The sequence below is a fragment of the Gymnoscopelus braueri genome (assembly GCF_963280865.1).
Source record: "Gymnoscopelus braueri genome assembly, chromosome: 5".
In the NCBI taxonomy this organism is placed as follows: Eukaryota; Metazoa; Chordata; class Actinopteri; order Myctophiformes; family Myctophidae; genus Gymnoscopelus; species Gymnoscopelus braueri.
In genome coordinates, this window is record NC_137606.1 from 42,315,193 (window position 1) to 42,334,439 (window position 19,247).

The following is a 19,247-nucleotide window of genomic DNA, read 5'->3' on the forward strand; positions in this document are numbered from 1 at the left end:
AAGAAACTCACTTCCCAAATACTATCCCACCGACAATTATTTTTTATCTTCGCAAGGCCGAAGGTATTCATAGTCTTAGAATCCCGCCGATCCACCTTCCCACAAGGCTAGAAATCCAACAATGCAGTTCCACATGGCTTTGTGGCTTTGGGAAAGCATTATGTAATATTTTCAACTTTTTCCATTTCAAGGACCCCCAGTTTGCTATGCATTAGGCCCTGGACTCACTTTTGATAGTCTTTTATCTTTATCTTTTTTTTATCAAATCTGCACAGTAAAATCTACAGTGTTTATTTAACTCTGAAAGTATAAGTGGAACCAAATGGATTACGGGTCCATTTGGTTCCACTCGTTTCAAGCCCTGTCAGACTGCAAGTGTCAGATGCACTCGTTATCAAAAACTCTCACTGTTTACTATGGCTACAGACACACTGGTGTCGGTCGGATGGGTCAAAACATGTTGACGCGTCTCTCAGAGCTCGGTTCCATTTTGGAGCGTCGCCGCCATTTTGGAGCGTCGACGCGTGGCACAGACCATCCAAGAGTTGGAGGCTGTGGTGAGCGTTCTTGTGTGTGTGTCCGTCTGTCTGTCTGTATGTCTGACTGTCCATGGCTTCTTTTTTTTACGGCATGGCTCCTACAGACGAGCCGTGTAGAAGAGGATCTGTGAGTCCCGGGCCAAACTCGTAAACCAATGGACCGATAAGCACCATATTTCTTGCACACGCTGCCAGTTGGCCAAGGAAGTAACTCCTCAGTCCTCATGCTTTTTTTATTTTGAAGTCTGATATCCACATGAGAGCTGCGCTAGTTATTAGTTAAGCAGTCTTGTCTGTGTTCATTTTAACATCTACTCTGGCTTTTATGAGCTCCAGACAGTTTTTAAGTTGCTTGATTCAGTATTTAGATATTCATTTTATCAGACACGCCCCCTTCCCAAACAAACCCATTGTAACTTCAACCATGCTAGTTTAATTGAAATCACCCGTCCTTGATTCTGATGACTGATATTGGCCTTCTAATGTGTGAGGACTGAGGAGGCCACGTTTTTTCAATTACTTTTTTCATTTCCTTTTTTCATTTATTTTTTTAATAATTTATTTGGAAATGAAGAAAACTTATGAAAAAGGTAATTGAAAAAACATGGCCCTCTCACGCATTAGAAGGTCAATATATCAGTCACCGGAACCAAGGACGGCGGCGCGCCTGATAAAATGAATATCAAATATCTAAATACTGAATCAAGTATCTTAAAAACTGTCTGGGGTGCTCACAAATGCCAGAGTAGACGTTAAAATGACCCCAAACATGTTTGAAAGTGAAATATCCCTTTAACAGCAGTTTTAGTCTAAATATTTTAGTCAATAATTGGTTCTTATCGGTACTTCAGTTTCATGATGAGCTACTATAAAGGGCCACTTCGCTCGCTGCAAAGGTGAGTATGTGCGTATATGGTTATTATAAAGAAGGACAGTGGACAGTGTTTACTTGAGGACAGTAGATCCATTTCTACCAGCTAAACAAGTTTTTGTTTGTCAAGGTAGCTTCAGTATTGGCTGGATTCCATACCGGCATTCTATGTTGATGATAAGCATCAGGTATGCGTGCCAATGGACCAATGGAAAGAGTCTAAACAGATACGTACATCTACAGTGGTGTAAAGTACATGTACTCAAGTACATTACAGTACATTACATTACATTACAGTCATTTAGCAGACGCTTTTATCCAAAGCGACTTACAATAAGTGCATTCAACATAGGTAGGGAACAAAACTACTAATCACCAGAAGTCTTAAGTGCATTTCCTGCAAAAACAAGCAACCAAGAGTATACCTAGCGCTAAGGTAAAAGTGCAATATATCAGCTACCTACTTTCTTAAACAGATGAGACAAAATAGCTAAATCAAATGAGCACGAGCTAAAACAAATAAGTGTATCGACTAAACAAGATCCAATAAAATAATACAAAAATAAAACAAGAGTTCGTACAACTAGTTAACAACAAGTAGGCCAGGCAAAGAGGAACCCAGCAAGCACAGTCAGGACCCGGACCAATCAGTGACGTCTCGATTGGGGCTAGATCAAGTCAAACCAAGAAGTCAGATCTGGCCCAGAATATCACCTGATTTCAACCAAAATTAATCCTGATCACAAAAACGTCACTTCCAGGACGTCATCTAAAACATTTCTCATCACCCAAAGTTGCTGTCCAAATGTCCATATGATGTCCCGGTGATGACGTCCTGTAAATGACGTAAAGATCATCCCCATATGGGCTGTGATCTGGCCTAGTCCTGAACGTCACCGGGGTGATGACCGGGCGTCATCATAACGTCATCATGACGTCATTGTGCTTGCTGGAAGGGTAGTGTTTCCTGAAGAGGTGGGTTTTCAGCCTGCGGCGAAAGATGGGCAGTGACTCTGCTGTCCTGACATCAGTGGGAAGTTCATTCCACCACTGTGGGGCCAGAACAGAAAAAAGTCGTGACCGTGTCGATCGACCAGAAGGACCCTTGAGTGACGAGGCAATCAGTCGCCCGAGGTGGCAGGGGTGTAGGCATCGACCATAGCCCGGAGGTAAGAAGGAGCTGTTCCTTTCACTGCCCTATAGGCTAGCACCAGGGTTTTAAACTGAATGCGAGCCGCTACGGGGAGCCAGTGCAGAGAACGGAGAAGGATAGTTGTGTGGGAGAACTTGGGGCGGTTGAACACCAGACGAGCCGCAGCTTTCTGAACAAGCTCCAGAGGTCTGATGGCTGATGCCGGAGCACCAGCAAGGAGGGAGTTGCAGTAGTCCAGGCGGGAGATGACAAGAGCCTGGATGAGCACCTGGGCTGCCTTCTCCGTGAGGAAGGGGCGAATCCTCCTGATGTTGTAGAGGAGGAATCTGCAGGACCGTGTCACTGATGCGATGTTAGCCGAGAACGACAGTTGATCGTCCAAGGTCACACCCAGATTCTTCGCAGTCCGAGTTGACGTCACCACAGCATTATCAATGGTGATGGCCATGTCTCGGTGCGGACAGCCCTTCCCCAGGAGGAACATCAGCTCGGTCTTGTCCAGGTTGAGCTTCAGGTGGTTCGTCGACATCCACTCCGAGATGTCAGCCAGACAAGCAGCAATGCGTGCCTCCACTTGTGTGTCAGAGGGGGGGAATGAGAGGATCAGCTGGGTGTCATCGGCATAGCAGTGGTAGGAAAAGCCATGGGAGTGGATGACAGCACCAAGAGATGTAGTGTAGAGAGAGAAAAGAAGAGGACCCAGAACCGAGCCTTGGGGAACCCCAGTAGTGAGCCTGTGTGGTTCTGACACAGACCCTCTCAGCATCTACTGGTAGGAGCGACCCGTCAGGGTACTTAAGTACTGTACTTAAGTACACTTTTGAGGTATTTTTACTTTACTGGAGTATTTTCAATTTTCAATACTTTTACGTCTACTCCACTGCATCTCAGAGGCAAATATTGTACTTTTTACTCCACTATAGTTATTTTTAAACTTTAGTCACCGGTTACTTTGTAGATTTAGATTATTATTACAAAACATACATTAATCACTTCAGCCCATAGACTGAAAAAGAATGGACCCTGGCTTCTACAGACAGTGAATGAAGCCGATTTTCAGCTATTTGAAATCCGACATCTTTAATATATACAAAAGCAACCGGCAATAGGAACCGGAAATCAATCCCTAAATTAATGCTATTGGTTGGGTAGCTTAACAATCAAGAGCGGGGGCAAGCACTTGGGGTAAGCACTTTATATTTGAAATCTGAACGTTTATATACAGTAGATGTACTGACCGTAAATGGAGAAAGTGCAAACACCAGGTTGAAGTTGATCCATGACTGTAACAGGAGTTTATGTACTGCAGGGTAAAACTGCAGTAGCAGTTAATAAATAGACGAAGAAATTAATTAATATACTTTAAAGTGCGGAATCCGAAACAGGCAGCGCTGTGATTCTGAATTTTGTTACGATTACGGTGATTAGTAGCCTATTATTGACACCACCTGGGCGAGTGAGTTGTGTAACTTTCCTGACGTTAAGCTGTGTATGTGTTCAACAACACAGCCATGCAGCCTTGCAGTTTAAGTGCAGATTTCAGCTTGGGAAAAGCAGCCTCCAACGGGTTTGGGTACGTGGTTCATAGTCACCATTGCGTTATCGTGGTATTCCTATTCTTGCTATTATGTTGGAAATGATTGTGTGTGTGCGGGCGAAATAACATTGACAGCTATGGCAGGGGACGAAAGCTTGCCAGACCTATGCCAGGTTAACAACGGTTGCTAAGCTGGCATTGGACAATCGCTTTTGGGGTGCGGTTTAGCGAAGAGTACAATGGACCACAATGGAAACAAGCCCCCCACCACCCCTGGACTTTTGGTGTTATACTTTTACCATAGTTTTTCATTTAAATCAATCAAAATATGCAATCAATGAATGAAGGGCATGACAGAATTTAATGGAATGCAGTGTCACAAAACTGGTTTGATGCAAGGGGCACCTAACTTTGATCAGAGGAGAGGGGATCAAACTTTTAGGTTGGAGGTCTGATGGTGATGGCAGACTCCCAGACTGTGGATGGAGGATTTCCATGGACTGCGGAGTATGTCTTGTCTGTTGAATACTGTAGCTTAGAGGTTCCCAGACTGGGGCGGTCCCCAGATGATTATCTTAATGTGCAACATTGTTTTCTTACTAAACAGTAAACAAATCAAAATACAGTACTGAGTAAGTGTATACCTCTAAAATGAAAACAAAAATGGGGGAAAAAAACTAATAATAAGACAATTACTACGTCAAAGGTAAACAACAAATCATACTGTAAAAATGTGTCAAACATATAAGCCAAATTATCAAATATTACCTAAGAAAGAGGCACAAATTGTGAAAATAGCTGATCTACAAGCTCACAACACCGGCGTTGTGAGCTTGTCAGCCTGTAGATAGCTATTTTCATAATATTTAACTGTGGAGTCAAACTAAATGCCTCAACGTCCAAGTGCTTGTCAGGGTGGGGGGTCCCCAGTTCAAATATGATTATTTTGGGGGGTCACGGCCATAAAAGTTTGGGAACCTTTGCTGTCTTGTTGTCCTCACCTGATGCAATCATGTACGGGTGCCACCATACCACAAATGTGCACATTAATGAGCTTGTTATCCCGACACATCACCAAAATCATCCAAACAAATTATCAAAAGATGAGATTTGGGATATTTAGGATAGGTAGTGTAAATATATATTTTTTACATTATAATGAAAACACATAATACGGTATAGGCCCCCATTTCTGACACTGCTATACCCGCACCCACGGCCCACTACCCGTGATTTACTGCCCACTACCTGTGAATTAGGGATAAGAGAGCTGGCACTGTCCCTAAACGCTATTTTGCTGCCGCTATTCATTATCCCGACTCCACTATTTGCGCCTAGAGGTGTGGCCGTGGGCGTGTAGTTGCATTATCCCCAAAATTGCTATGCTGATCACACATGTTTGGGAAAGTGTAGCGGAATCTAAAACCACCCGCAATGCCAACTTGGTTTGGTAGAGCGCGCCTGCAATGGATGTCTGCAATGGATGTCTGGAGACGGCCAGGGTGCACAGCAGCACAACATTCAAAGGCTCCCTCTCTCTACTAATTCACAACTAATCTCTGTGATTCTATTTTTCCTATAATCAGCAGAAGGGAGAGTGTCAATTCCTTGTGTCAATCGTGTTTATATAAGATGATCTATTCAAAGAAGACAATTTGTGCGTCGTGCAATGCAATGCTCTCCAAATTACACACTTCAGTTTTATTCATCAATTACGCAGGAAATAATGAACTGATTACAAAAATATAAAATTCCCTCTAATCAGTAACATGTAGGTGATACGTATGTCTATCAAATGTGGTTTTATTGAAAGGCAATCAAAGGCTAGAGCTTAGAAACCAAACGTCGGGTGTATGTTTTCCAATGTTAAATCCCCATGCGGCTGCAGAGCTGAAGAGCTGTGTTGCCAGAATTTGCGAGAGGAATAAGCAACCAGGTCTATGAAAACAAGCCCAAAAGAAGCGACTAATATAGGCCACATGAACACTTCAAACCTATATATGTCGGCCATTAAACAATGTGCATATTTATAGTTGTTGGCTATTTGAAAATAGCTGATCTACAAGCTCCGTTCTACCATTATTTACAAGCAACTTTACAGAAAAACAAGCCCAATGTGGCTTATAATAAGCAGACCTGGCAACACTGCAGACAGGTAATGTGGATAATGGCTTGCGCAGTCTTCTCTTAAAGGCAATGGCATCTGGCACAGTGATTGGTTATATTATTGTAACGCCCAAACCACACCTATGCATAATGTAACGGGTAGTGCAGATGTTTTGCGGGTAAGGGGAACGCCTCTTGCCTAAATCCCAAATTAGTGGCTTTAGCCAGTCTGACCCTTTATAGGGCCCATAGGCTATTATTCAATTTGGGCACTGTTCCAAAATCTTCACACTTAATCAGTGAACACCTCTGATAAGTATTGCAGAACATTTCCTGAAACAGTCTGTAACATATTGTATACTGTGATTACTGACAGTAGGTGAACTGTCCTAATGTAGTAGCAACCCCACCACCCACATCATGTGGGTAAAAACAAACAGATATCCACAACAAGTTTCCAGCGGAGTGGGCGTCAGTTCCGGTTGTAGGCTATACATATGCAGTGCCTCCGACGGATATGTCCCCCACCAGGCTTGTGCATAGGGCCTGTGTGCCCCAGTAAATTCCCACGGAAACAGGTGGATAAAGAAAACCACCCTGGTCTACTTTATATTGACAAAAACTCTCTCTGTCTCTCTCTCTCTGTCTGTCTCTCACTCTCTGTCTGTCTGTCTCTCACTCTCTCTGTCTGTCTGTCTCTCTCTCTTTCTCTCTCTCAGATCAGTATGTCTGCCTCTAACTGGTGAGGGAGTTTCCAGTAAGTGATGAGTTCAGATCTAATAACTGCCGATGTTAAACAAAAAGTGAAAGCAAAGAGGCTCACAGTAAGAGTTCAGGTTTCAAGGTGTAGGTGCCCGGACGAGCCAGCGATCCGGGCCAACAGAATAGTATTTTATCTTACCATAACAAACACACGCACGCAGTGGTGTAAAGTAACTAAGTACATGTATGTACTCAAGTACTGTACTTAAGTACAATTTTGAGGTATTTTTACTTTGCTGGAGTATTTCCAATTTTCAATACTTTTACTTCTACTCCACTATCTCTCAGAGACACATTTTGTACTTTTTACTAAATTATTTGAAAACTGTATTAGTTACTTTGAAGAGTTTGAATATTATTACAAAACATACATTAACGACTTCAGCCCTATATATACTTTGGGGGTTTGAAAATAGCGGATCTACAAGCTCACAATGCGTCGCAACGCGTTGTGAGCTTCTGCTATTTGAATTTTTTTTTTATACATGACGAACTTGGGAAATGGGACATACAGTAATGAGTGCTTTCACTTTTGGTACTTTATATATATAAAGTATATTTTGATGCCAATACTTTTGTACTTTTACTTAAAGTAAAAGTACTTTAAGTAAAAGTACTGAACACCGGACTTTTACTTGTAACAGAGTATTTGGTACCGAGTATTTCTATATTGTGGTATTGATACTTTTACCTACTGTAAGTAAAAAATCCACGCACAGAATCACAGTGTCTTGTACTACTATTAGTAAAACTAGAAGGCAGAATGCAGACCTCATCTGACCTCATACTGTCAGTGTGCACGCACGCACGCACACACGCACGCACGCACGCACGCACGCACGCACACACACACACACACACACACACACACACACACACACACACACACACACACACACACACACACACACACACACACACACACACACACACACACACACACACACACACACACACACACACACACTTGTTTCTTTGTCTTATCTTCCTGCAACAATAAAGAGGATTCTGAGACACCCCTGAAGGGAGGGAGGTTGGGAGGGTGGGAAGGAAAGGGTTGGGTTTAAATGATTACAGCAGCATGAATGTATGGACACAGAAGTGAAAGCAAAGAGGACAGTCTAACAGCAGTCTGCCAACATGAGACTCCTGTTTTTCTCTCAGACTCTGCTGTACACAATGACAGGTAATAAAAAAGCTACTTATTTTCACTTAACACTAGACATACATTTTGGAAAGCAACATTTGTATAGTGATTGCTAAATATTCCAGAATCACAGAAAATATATCTTGATTGGGCTAATGCCATTGTTTGGTAAGTTGATGGAATTGATTGATGGATTGAATACTTTATTAACAGTTTGCAAATAGTGCAGGGGTACGATTATACAATGATGCTAAAAGGATACCAAAAGATTACGCTAAGGGCTTGTTTCAATTGTGGTCCTGTGTATTTAATTCATCTTCGGAAAGAGAGTGCTCTGCTGACTGAGCTTCCTAGGTACACATCATGTTAGTTCAGTACATGGATTTAGTGTGAAGAAATACAACCTAGCAAACGTTTATTGTTTAAGAGAGCCTTTTCTAGAGCCTTATATTTCACTTTTGCTTAGTCTCTTGCATTAGTCAAGCCACTTGTTACTGGAACTCTTAGGCTAAAACTTTTATCTCTCCTTATAACTCCTTAAACACATGCATGCTCATAATGCAATCTATAGTTGACATGAATTAGAGGACTGAACATTTTCCCTGTTCAGTTTATGTTCGTGCAGAGACGCCGGCTGCAGAGAAGGAAGTGCATTCTCTGCCAGGCCTAGGCTTGTGTTTGGTCACTGACATCATATGCATTTCATTTGTTATTGACCACATCCTGACTTCTCATGCTGTTCCCACGACACCCTCGAGTCCCCAGTGTAATCACTGGTTTCCATAATGACCTTACAATCAATATCAGCAAAATATTAACAACAGCAAATAGGAAAGAAATTAATAGAGAGAGATTTTACTCAACTGCCATTTCTGGAGTGGAAAAACATAAATGAATGAATGAACGAATAAACAAATAAATTGCGCATTTAGAACATGTAAGGGTCCTTTTGGAACCCCTTTAAGGAATCATTAGAGTACCTGGAACACTTTGAGAACCACTATAGTGGTTGGAACTTGAAGAACTTGTAGATTCAGTTCCCACTAATAATAAAACATGTTGTCAAATGGCATAATATTAATAAATTATGTTTGTTTTCTTTTTTCTTTCCTATTTACATCTAGCTATGAATGCAGAACAGAAATTCAAGGAGAGGAAATTGCCATTTCACTTGGGAGACAATCTTCGGTTCCAGTGTCCATACGGAGATGACTCGAGTGCGCAGAGATTCTTCTGTAAAGGAGAAAATCGATCCAGCTGTCACCAAGTTTTGAACACCACGAAACACAGAGCCCTGGCGACCAGCGGGAGGTTCTCAATGGTGGACGATCTTGTGCAGAGGAATGTAATGCTCAACGTCTTCGGTCTGAGAGGGGAGGATGCCGGGACCTATTGGTGTGGTGGTGCGAATGATTCTGAAGGAACACCTGTGTTCTACAACAAACTGCAGCTGACTGTAGGTATGTTATCACAATGTGTGCCTCTGCCATTTATACAGTAAGTGCTGTACGTCAACTCCTGACTCTCTCAATTCAATTCAAAGGGGCTTTATTGGCATGAGAAAACAGATGTTTACATTGCTAAAGCAAATGTGAACGAGGATAATCAAAACCAGTGGTGTAAAGTAACTTAGTACATTTACTCAAGTACTGTACTTAAGTACACTTTTGAGGAATCTTTACTTTAATGGAGTATATCCCATTTTCAATACTTTTACTTTACAATACTCCACTAAATCTCAGAGACAAATATTGTACTTTTACTCCACTACAATTATTTGTCAGTTTTAGTTACTAGTTACTAGTTACTTAGATTTAGATAATTATCACAAAACATACATTAACCACTTCAGCTCTCTATATATTTCGGCCATTCGAAAATAGCCGATCTACAAGCTCACAATGCGTCTCGATGCGGCGCATTGTGAGCCTGTAGATCTGCTATTTTCAAAAGATTTGTATACATTTTGAACTTGTTAAATGGAACATTCTGCATAATGAGTACTTTTACTTTTGTACTTTAAGTATATTTTAATACCAATACTTTTGTACTTAAATAAGTACATTTTGAATTCTGGACTTTTACTTGTAGTATTTCTACATTGCAGTATTGATACTTTTACTTAAGTACAAAAAGTATGTACAATCAAAAGAGAATAAAGACATGTGTAAACAGAGCTGTCACATTGCAACAATAAATGTTGCATGTCACTTGGCCTGCACAATCTCTCTCTCCCTGTTTCCTAGTCTCTCTATACTGTTGACAATCAATATAGTCAAGAAAAGACCCCCAGCCTACGGCATACTCAGTATGCTGCCATGAACAAAAAACATGCATGCCCAAGCAGGCTGTGTGTATTTCTCTAGAAGGAAAGAGAGAGATGATAATGAGTAATGTGTCTAACCTGTTTGGCGAGGTTAGGCTACTCAATACAAATAAGTACAACGTTGACCTTGTATTGTAAACTGTACTGCCATGTGCTTTTTCTCTGCAAACTTCTAAACAAAGTATTCATTCAATTAATCAATTTAAGAACAAAAAACAAAACAGAATAATTATATAGCTTAATATGAATATTAAGGGTAAGAAATTCAAACATTGAATAAAGTGTTATGCACATCAAACAATAATGCAAATATGACTCATGGGACTTATACTGAGGAGAGCACTTGATCCAGTTTCATAGTTGCGATTTCAGTTCCTTAATTCTTTCTTTCTCATGTATGGGATGGAAAAGTCTAGACTGAGTGATTTTGAGGTTTGTCCGAAAGTGTCTTTTCTTCGCCATCACTGCGCTTATATTTAAAATGCTGATTCCTAGTACCCCCCCGCCCCCCCACGTACCCACCCACGCACGCACGCACGCACACACACACACACACACACACACACACACACACACACACACACACAGACACAGACACACACACACAGACACACACACACACACACACACACACACACACACACACACACACACACACACACACACACACACACACACACACACACACACACACACACACACACACACACACACACACACACACACACACAATAAATAACTGGTCCCTGACATTGGCAAGTTGGTTAAAGCAAAGAGATGTCAGGTGTCTGGGAGCAGCAAGTGATTTAGATGAAATTTCATGCTGGCTACACCATGTAAATTTGCCATTGTTTATATTTTTGAAAATATAATAATGGTAATAGGTAGTTAGAAGCATTAATCATATATGTGTTAAAAACGTATAAATGTATCAAAGCTGCTTCTTTTATTTCTCAGGAGCTTGCCTTGTGAAATCCTCAGTATTAATTGAACTCAGAGCGTATTTAACATTCAATCTGGGAAAGCATCTGTGTCATTGCCGGACCCAGGGGGTCTGGCTTACATGAGGCTTTGTACGTGTTTCGTCCATACATGGGCATGGTCACTTTGTCCTTAGGCCCCAGCCATAAAAGTCTGTCCCCCTTTCGTCCATACATGGGCATGTTTTGTACCTGTTTTCTCCATACATGGGCAAAAAAACAGGTTTTGGTCACTTTGTCCTTAGGCCCCAGCCATAAAAGTCTGTCCCCCTTACGTCCATACATGGGCATAGACACAGGCTCACGTCATGTGAAGTCTGGGTCTGGCAGAACCAGGTCTCCTGGTCTTGTTTTAAGATTTATTTGGCTATTCAAAAATAGCAGATATACAAGCTCATAGTGCGGCACTGAGTGCCGCACTATGAGCTTGTAGATCTGCTATTTTTGAAAAATCATGGAAATCTTTACAAATGTCTCCTAAATCCTAACAGTTTTCTGAAACACTTATGTTTATGTCTGAAACGCATTTTTTAAAGTGATATACTGTAGTTATAGCAGTGACTGAGATGTAGTGGAGTAGAAGTAAAAGTTCTGGAAATTGGAAATACTCTAGTAAAGTAAAACTACGTCAAATCTTTACTTAGGTACAGTACTTAAATGTAATTAGTTACTTTACACCACTGTTCTATAAATGTAATTATCTAACCACCCACACACATTACCAGGTATTGTTTAACTTCAAATTGAATTATTCTACTTAAAATGGTTTATAATAATAATAATAATAATAATAATAATAATAATTATTATTATTATTATTATTATTATTATTATTATTATTATTATTATTATTATTATTATTGTTACAAATTGCATTGTTTGTTTTGAAAAACAATGCTGAAAAACAATGCTGTATAACTGAATGCGTGTGAGCGCGCATGTGCGTCCGCAACTGGTTCCTGCCCACATCAAGTCACCATTTGACCAATCTTGCCCGGACACCAAAATGAGTTTGACACCCCTGTTCTAAAGAGACCGCGCACACGGACGGACAGGGCCGAAAACATAATCTCAGATAAAGACATAATAACTAATGACTCTTTCTGTGCCTTTCTTGACCTTACAGAGAAGCCAAACATTTCGGTCAATCCTCCAGGAGATGTTGTTGAGGGCAACCCAGTGACTCTGAACTGCAGCAGTGATGCCAAAGCTAAGATCTACACCTGGTACAGAGGAAACAGCTCTATGTACACAGGTGCTCAGTGGGTAAAGGAGGCTGTGTCTGCAGACTCTGGAAATTACACCTGTCAGGTGGCGACAACGCATTATGGATCCCAGATGTCAGAACCCTACTCCTTAAATGTTCAGCGTAAGTAAACTGAGTGTTTGGATACATGTTTCATACTGTTTGACAAACAGTTATGGCTATGCATGAGCAGACATACTGTACGGTTGAAGTTGTCTGGATCAATCCCACCAAAGTTCATGAAAGTTATGACAATTAAATTAGATCACATCCCATATTGGTTCAAAACTATTTTATTGTCAAATACAGGACGGCTTCATATGTTATGGGCTGGCTGGAAACCCTAACCTGGGAGAACAATTAGCCTATACAATACACCCTAGCATTAATATTTAGGGCATGCCATTATAAGCAAAAATCTTTTTTTTAAAAGGCACTCGGTACATCTACAAGCTCACAATTCGTCACAACGTGATTCGTTGTGAGCTTGTAGATCGGCTATTTTTTGAAGATTTTCGACAAACTGGCATAATGGCTATTTATGTTTTTAAAAAAATGTTATATAGGGCTAAAGCCAGTGGTTTTCAACCTTTTCTTACAACAAAAAGCGTCCACCCATCTGACCCCTTTGCGGGTGGGCCACGTGCATTTTCAGAGCATATTTTAATCAATCAATCAATCAATCGATTGTGTTCTGACTTGGATCAATATACTTTAAGTTCCTATTTATCACAATGAAAACTCATTTTTCAACAATGTTTTAAAGAAAACATACCATGCGAAATTTGTTTTACATTATTATTATGTATATTGTTTATATTAATGTTATTTTATCAATATCATGTTTTGCCAATTATTTGGGAGCCCACTTGCAATATCATCACGGCCCCGGCCCCGGCCCCCGACCCCCAAACTGATGGGGTGATGGAGCAGGGACCCCCTACCTCGTAGGATAGGGGGTAGGCTACCACATCTATCTATACATATCGTATATTTATGTATAAAATTGTGTTTTATATAAATAAACGTGAAAAATGGTTGCCTGTTCATACGCACAAGTTGTCCCAGTAGGTGTGCAAAAGGACCTTTCTCAGGGGAAAAAAAAGAAAAGAAAGGGAAAAAAAATCATAAATAGTAGCCTAATGCAGGTGTAAGACCATTGTGTTTGAATTGTGTTATAGGTATAATGCATAGTTTTCTATGCATTTCGGGGGTTTTGGGGGGTTTGACCCCCTAAAAAAAGGATAGGTGTCCCTTATTTTAATCTCTGGGAGTTGGCAACCCATAACCTTGCCATACCTTAGCTTTTGACGCCAACTGACGCCACTGACCTTTCTCTACAAAATATGTATAAACATACCATGTTATTGTGCATTCAATGCTAAGCTATTAAAATATGTCATGTTATGTTTAAGGACAAATTGACATTTTTGAAAAATAAAATAAAAAAAAAGTTTTTAAAGTTTTTAAAAACAAAAATATTTTTTAATCAAACAACAATTTCGCGGACCCCCTGCAGTACCTCCGTGGACCCCCTAGGGGTCGCAGACCCCCTGTTGAAGACCTCTGATTTAGGAGCTATCATAAAAGAATGTTTCTGAGGTCTCCCATGCTTATACCACCAGTTCAAATTTTTTTTCCAAATGTAATCCATAATTTATGAAATAATAATAATAATAATGAAATCATAGATGGTTTCTGCCAGTGACTGCACAGCAGTGTATTTCAGTCCTTATAGGCCTACTTATAATGCCATTTCTTTGTAAGCAGTGAAACAGCGTTCTAGACTACTTGTGGGACTGATTGGACTACTTGTTGTGGTTCTACTGGTGATGATCCTGCTGCTCTTTCTGTATCGTAGAGGTGAGTAGTACTACATTAGATAGATTACATCTCAATTACAATCACCCAGCAACTCTCCATTAAAGATACAGAATACCATGGTACATTTTTTTGAAGGAATCTTATGTGGCCTTGTTTTTACAGGTCGACGTGATGCCAGGTAAGCACATTATTGCTTTATGTATATATTCTCCAAAATGAGAGTAGTAGATTTGTTTTGTTTGCTTCTGGCTGCTAAACATGTGTCTTTTCATTTATAGTCCCACTCCCCATGCAGCTGTATCCTACCATAAAAGTGAGGGTCAAGAACCCTCTGCCTGCATGCTGCCAGAGGGAAAAATGGAATAAAAAATAAAAGTGAGGATCAAGAAGATTGCAATTTTTGAACCAATCATGAGGGCCCTTGATGCATTGATCTCTGCCAGGCCAACAGGCTAGTATAGGGCATAGCAGTGGTGGCCATTTTATGGTGCCACAGATAGAAAGCCCATTAATTTCCCCCATAGAGATTTCCGAAAATATTTATATATATTTTTTAAAGCCTGGAACCAAGCCATCCAAGCTCCTGTGGAATCATGACCATAATCTATGGCACCACAAAATGGCCGCCTCTGCTATGCCCTATAGTAGAGATGCGCGGATGGTTTTTTTTGTCACCCAAAACCGCGTTAACAAGTTCATTATCCATCCGCCATCCACCCGCGGTAATGATATCACCCTATTTATAGATCCGCACCAACCGCACCAAATAATTGTTATTTTCCTGAAGTTAGTTTACTTATAAACAATGTCACTCACCACTGTCGCGATGCAGTGACTGTATACAATCCACAACCATGGTAACAACACGCGCATGTCTTCATTCAGTTCATTGAGTTACTTTCGCTTTCAACCACTTTGTTGCCATGTCGGCTTTTTATAAGCTTTTTATAAGCGACTTTTGTTTGGCACTTGTTTTGGGCTTGTTTTCATAGACCTGGCTGCTTATTTCTCTCGCAAGTTGTCGCAACCTGGCAACGCTGGCTGCCTGCAAAGCAACATGTAGGGTGCGTTCGAAAATACAGCACTGAGCGCACTGGCCAATACAAACTAATAGGCGAGTGTGCTCCGGTGCGTAATTTTCGAACGCGCCCGTAGTGAGCGGCTATTTTGTGCCTGGTGTAAAATGACGTAATATTAAAATACTACAAACGCACACACGGTGAAATTTAGTGCTTTTTAAAAGCTATTATAGGCCTGTAGATTGATATCATTAATTTAATTCCCGCATTATTTCACCCGCGGTTTATCCAATATTAATTAATAATTATATTTGATTGACCCAAATCCACCCAAACTGCGGTTAACTGCGGCAACCGCGGCTAAAACCGCGATCCGCGCATCTCTACCCTATAGGCAAGAGATTATGCTTTCGGCCTGTGTGTGTGTGTGTGTGTGTGTGTGTGTGTGTGTGTGTGTGTGTGTGTGTGTGTGTGTGTGTGTGTGTGTGTGTGTGTGTGTGTGTGTGTGTGTGTGTGTGTGTGTGTGTGCCGGCTAATCTTGTGAACTGCTCAAACAAGCTGCACCAAAACGTTCATGCGCGATAATAGATGCAATGGGATGGCTCATAAGAAAAAACACCAGGCCTCTCTCAGTCTTCACTAGGAGCAAGAGCAACGGACAGTACTCAACATTTAAAAGTGTACTTATATAATGGTTTTAGACTGTAACATCTTTTAATCTTTTTATCCCACGATTTTGCAACCCCATTTTGTTCACCCAGTGCAAAGTCTAAGTAATCATGGGCGCTACACTCCCTCTGCCAGCCTAGGGAGAGCCCAGAGCCGAGCTCATGCCTCCTTCAATGCATAGCCATCTTATCACCTGACAGGGTGGCGTTTCCCCGGTTCGACGTAGCGCGTGGAAGGAACACGTTATTCCAACCAGTTCTTTTGCCCTCCATCAGGCGCCCTGGCTGACCAGGAGGAGGCAGTATAGAGACCATGATTACTGCATGTTTTTGTGAGGGTACCCCCCTACCCTAGGTGACACGGGGAGAACATGCAAACTCCACACAGAAAGGCCCTTTCGCCAACCCCACCTAGGGTATGGCTGGGCACTGATGACACGGAGGAGAGGACACATCTCCAGCGCCCACAGCGTCCTTGGCGGGAATCGAATGCAGGACCTTCTAGCTGTGAGGCGACAGCGCTACCGACTGCACCACCGTGCCCCCAGACTGTAACATCTTAAGCACCATTGTTACATATTTGTGTTCTATATAAGGGTTTTATTTATTGTATTCACTGTTGCACAGGCTTACTTGTCAATTAAGCCTGTGGGTCAGGTAATGCTTGCTTGAGTAGTTGAGGCTACTTGTCAATTAAGCCTGTGGGTCAGGTAATGCTTGAGTAGTTGAGGCTACTTGTCAATTAAGCCTGTGGGTCAGGTAATGCTCGATTGAGTAGTTGAGGCTACTTCTTAATTCAGCGTAAATCTGTGTAATTCAGCGTAAATCTGTGTGTGAAATTCACACACAGATTTACGCTGAATTACGCTGATTTACGACATTCACTCTGTGAATGTCGTAATTCAGCGTAAATCAGAGGGACTCTGTGTGTCAACGTAAATCCAGTACCTCTTGTAAATGTTACAAACATCAGGGGAGATGTTTGATTTATGGGTGGGGGTGTTACATATGTGTGTTCTATATAAGGGTTTTATTTATTGTATTCACTGTTGCATTGGTATGCACCATGACATGCATTCACCCAGCTCAGGTCCTGCTGTGAAGTAGACCTGGCTGCCACTGATTGGCTGGGCACCTTCAATCATCCTGGACCAATCACTGAAGAAGACCTCCTATTTAAGAGCTGTGAGCAGCTCTGTGAATTTGCATTGTGTTACATGCTGTCCTCTGAGTGCTGGGTTGCAGTAGGGGTGCTAAAAGTTTAGTAGCCCTCTGTGCTCTACAGGTGCCCACATTTTGAGTTTGTGAACCTGCTATTTTTCTGTTTTCTGTTTCTATAGTTTCAAACACAACCCTGTGGTATGTATTACAAACCACCAGCGCCAGCTTTTTGTAAACAAACCTTTTGCCTTATTGTCTCCGCCAGGCCGAAGGCATGGCGAGAGAGTATGTTTTACCCCCTGTCCGTCCGTCCGTCCGTGTGTGTGTCCGTCTGTCCGCAGCTAATCTCTGGCACCGTTGGCTTGATCGCAGCAAAACTGTGCACACACACTCCCTGGATGCCATTTCAGAACCTCTGCCCCAAAATTTTCACATGGGCCTGTTATAGCGCCACCAGGAGGCCGATTTGTGCAAACCCCATTTTTTCTCTTTTTTACTCCTACAGATTTTATCCAAACGTCATACAAATCGGTACACAGTATCTCTATAGTCATGTGATCAACCCGGATCTGTCCGATTTCCCAGAATCCATCCTCATTGGCTAAGGTTGGCCTCCAAAGTTTGCAGGATTGGTCCGTTTTGAACAAAATGCCTCAAATCATGAACGCAGCTTGCAATTTCCGTGAAATTTCACACGCACATTCCTATTAGGCCGAGGAAGAAATGCCACTTAAAATGTTTCAAATCTGCCTCATGGTGGCGCTATAACAGGCCGATTCGTGTTTTTACCTATAACTGCACCGATCTGTGTAAAACTTTGTTTGCACACTCTCTAGAGGCCAAGGAAAAACCTTTGCTCTGCATTTTTCACATTTGCCTTCTATAGCGCCACCAGGAGGCCGTCTAAAGTAAAAAAAAAGAATTGATATTAAGCCTTCAGATTTTATCCAAATTTCACGCAAATCGGTACACATGATCTCTATAGTCATGTGATCAAGACGGATCTGTTTGATTTCTCATATTCCATCCTGATTGGCTAAGATTGACATCTAAACTTTGCAGGAGTGGCCCGTTTTGAACAAAATGCCGCAAATCATGAACCCAACATCCGATTGCGGTGAAACTTTTCACACACATTCGCACTTCGTTGAGGAACAAATGCCACCCTTTTAACATTGCCCTATTATAGCGCCACCAGGAGGCAAATTTTTGCAACACTTTTCTTTTTTATATTTCTATATTATATATATATAACACATTTTGTCCAAACATCATGCAAATCGGTACACATTATCTCTCTGGTCAAGTGATCAAGATGGTTCCGTCCCATTTTTCCTATTCCATCCTGATTGGCGAATTCCGAACATTGCTGGCCCACAACAACCTACCTGACCTGGCGGAGACCTGTGCTCCGAGGAGCACTTTTTCTAGTTTAGATTAGAACAGATTAGTTTAGATTCTCATTGTACTTTGGTTTTGATGTAGGTTAGGATAGTTAGAGGGTTAAAAGTAAGGATAGGTAGGTTTTGTTTATTTTTTGGTTTGCGTCTGGGGTTTGTCCATTATGTAAAATTCAAGTGCATCCATTGTAAAATGCTGTATTGAAATTCCTCTTAAACTTAAAATAAACCAAAAGAAGGTCATTCAATAAAACAACAATTCGCTTTTCAACCTGATGTCACAGTCCTTTCATTCCCTAGACTAAGGATCGTAACAACCATGGTGGTTGAGACTTGGTCAGTCCTTTGAATTCTGCAGGGGGGGGGGGGTGGTGTCATCCTGAAGGGTGATCAAATTATTAAGGAATATAGACGATATAGACAACGAAAGCCTAATCGAGACATTGGCAAGGCCCCTTTGAAATTGAAATACCAACTGACATTCTCCAACCCTGAGCAGAGGCTCAGT

The 19,247-nt window shown here is 41.4% G+C and overlaps 1 protein-coding gene across 5 annotated transcripts; it reads left to right on the forward strand.

Moving 5' to 3' along the window:
* The first annotated feature begins 8,102 nt into the window (after positions 1 to 8,102).
* On the forward strand, positions 8,103 to 19,010 carry LOC308086046 (natural cytotoxicity triggering receptor 2-like). 5 transcript variants are annotated; one of them, XR_013933220.1, is made up of 7 exons: positions 8,103 to 8,154; positions 9,240 to 9,575; positions 12,548 to 12,790; positions 14,438 to 14,530; positions 14,654 to 14,669; positions 14,770 to 18,824; positions 18,859 to 19,010. XR_013933220.1 is itself a non-coding variant. In XM_080429374.1 (7 exons), exons 1-6 carry the CDS (start codon positions 8,109 to 8,111, stop codon positions 14,855 to 14,857), a joined length of 822 nt encoding a protein of 273 aa, XP_080285500.1. In that variant the 5' UTR covers positions 8,103 to 8,108; the 3' UTR covers positions 14,858 to 14,866; positions 16,272 to 19,010. The 5 variants fall into 5 exon arrangements, 4 of the variants coding, with proteins under 4 accessions (XP_080285500.1, XP_080285501.1, XP_080285502.1 ...); XM_080429374.1 differs by having other exon boundaries at positions 14,770 to 14,866; positions 16,272 to 19,010; XM_080429375.1 differs by having other exon boundaries at positions 14,770 to 14,866; positions 16,320 to 19,010.
* Positions 19,011 to 19,247: the final 237 nt, after the last annotated feature.

Excerpts from the sequence above, each read along its gene's own strand:
- LOC308086046 (XM_080429373.1), top strand. The coding sequence starts at position 8,109 with ATGAGACTCCTGTTTTTCTCTCAGACTCTGCTGTACACAATGACAG. Across the intron at positions 8,155-9,239 it reads TCTGCTGTACACAATGACAG|CTATGAATGCAGAACAGAAA; the intron begins GTAATAAAAAAG and ends ATTTACATCTAG. Across the intron at positions 12,791-14,437 it reads CTACTCCTTAAATGTTCAGC|TGAAACAGCGTTCTAGACTA; the intron begins GTAAGTAAACTG and ends CTTTGTAAGCAG.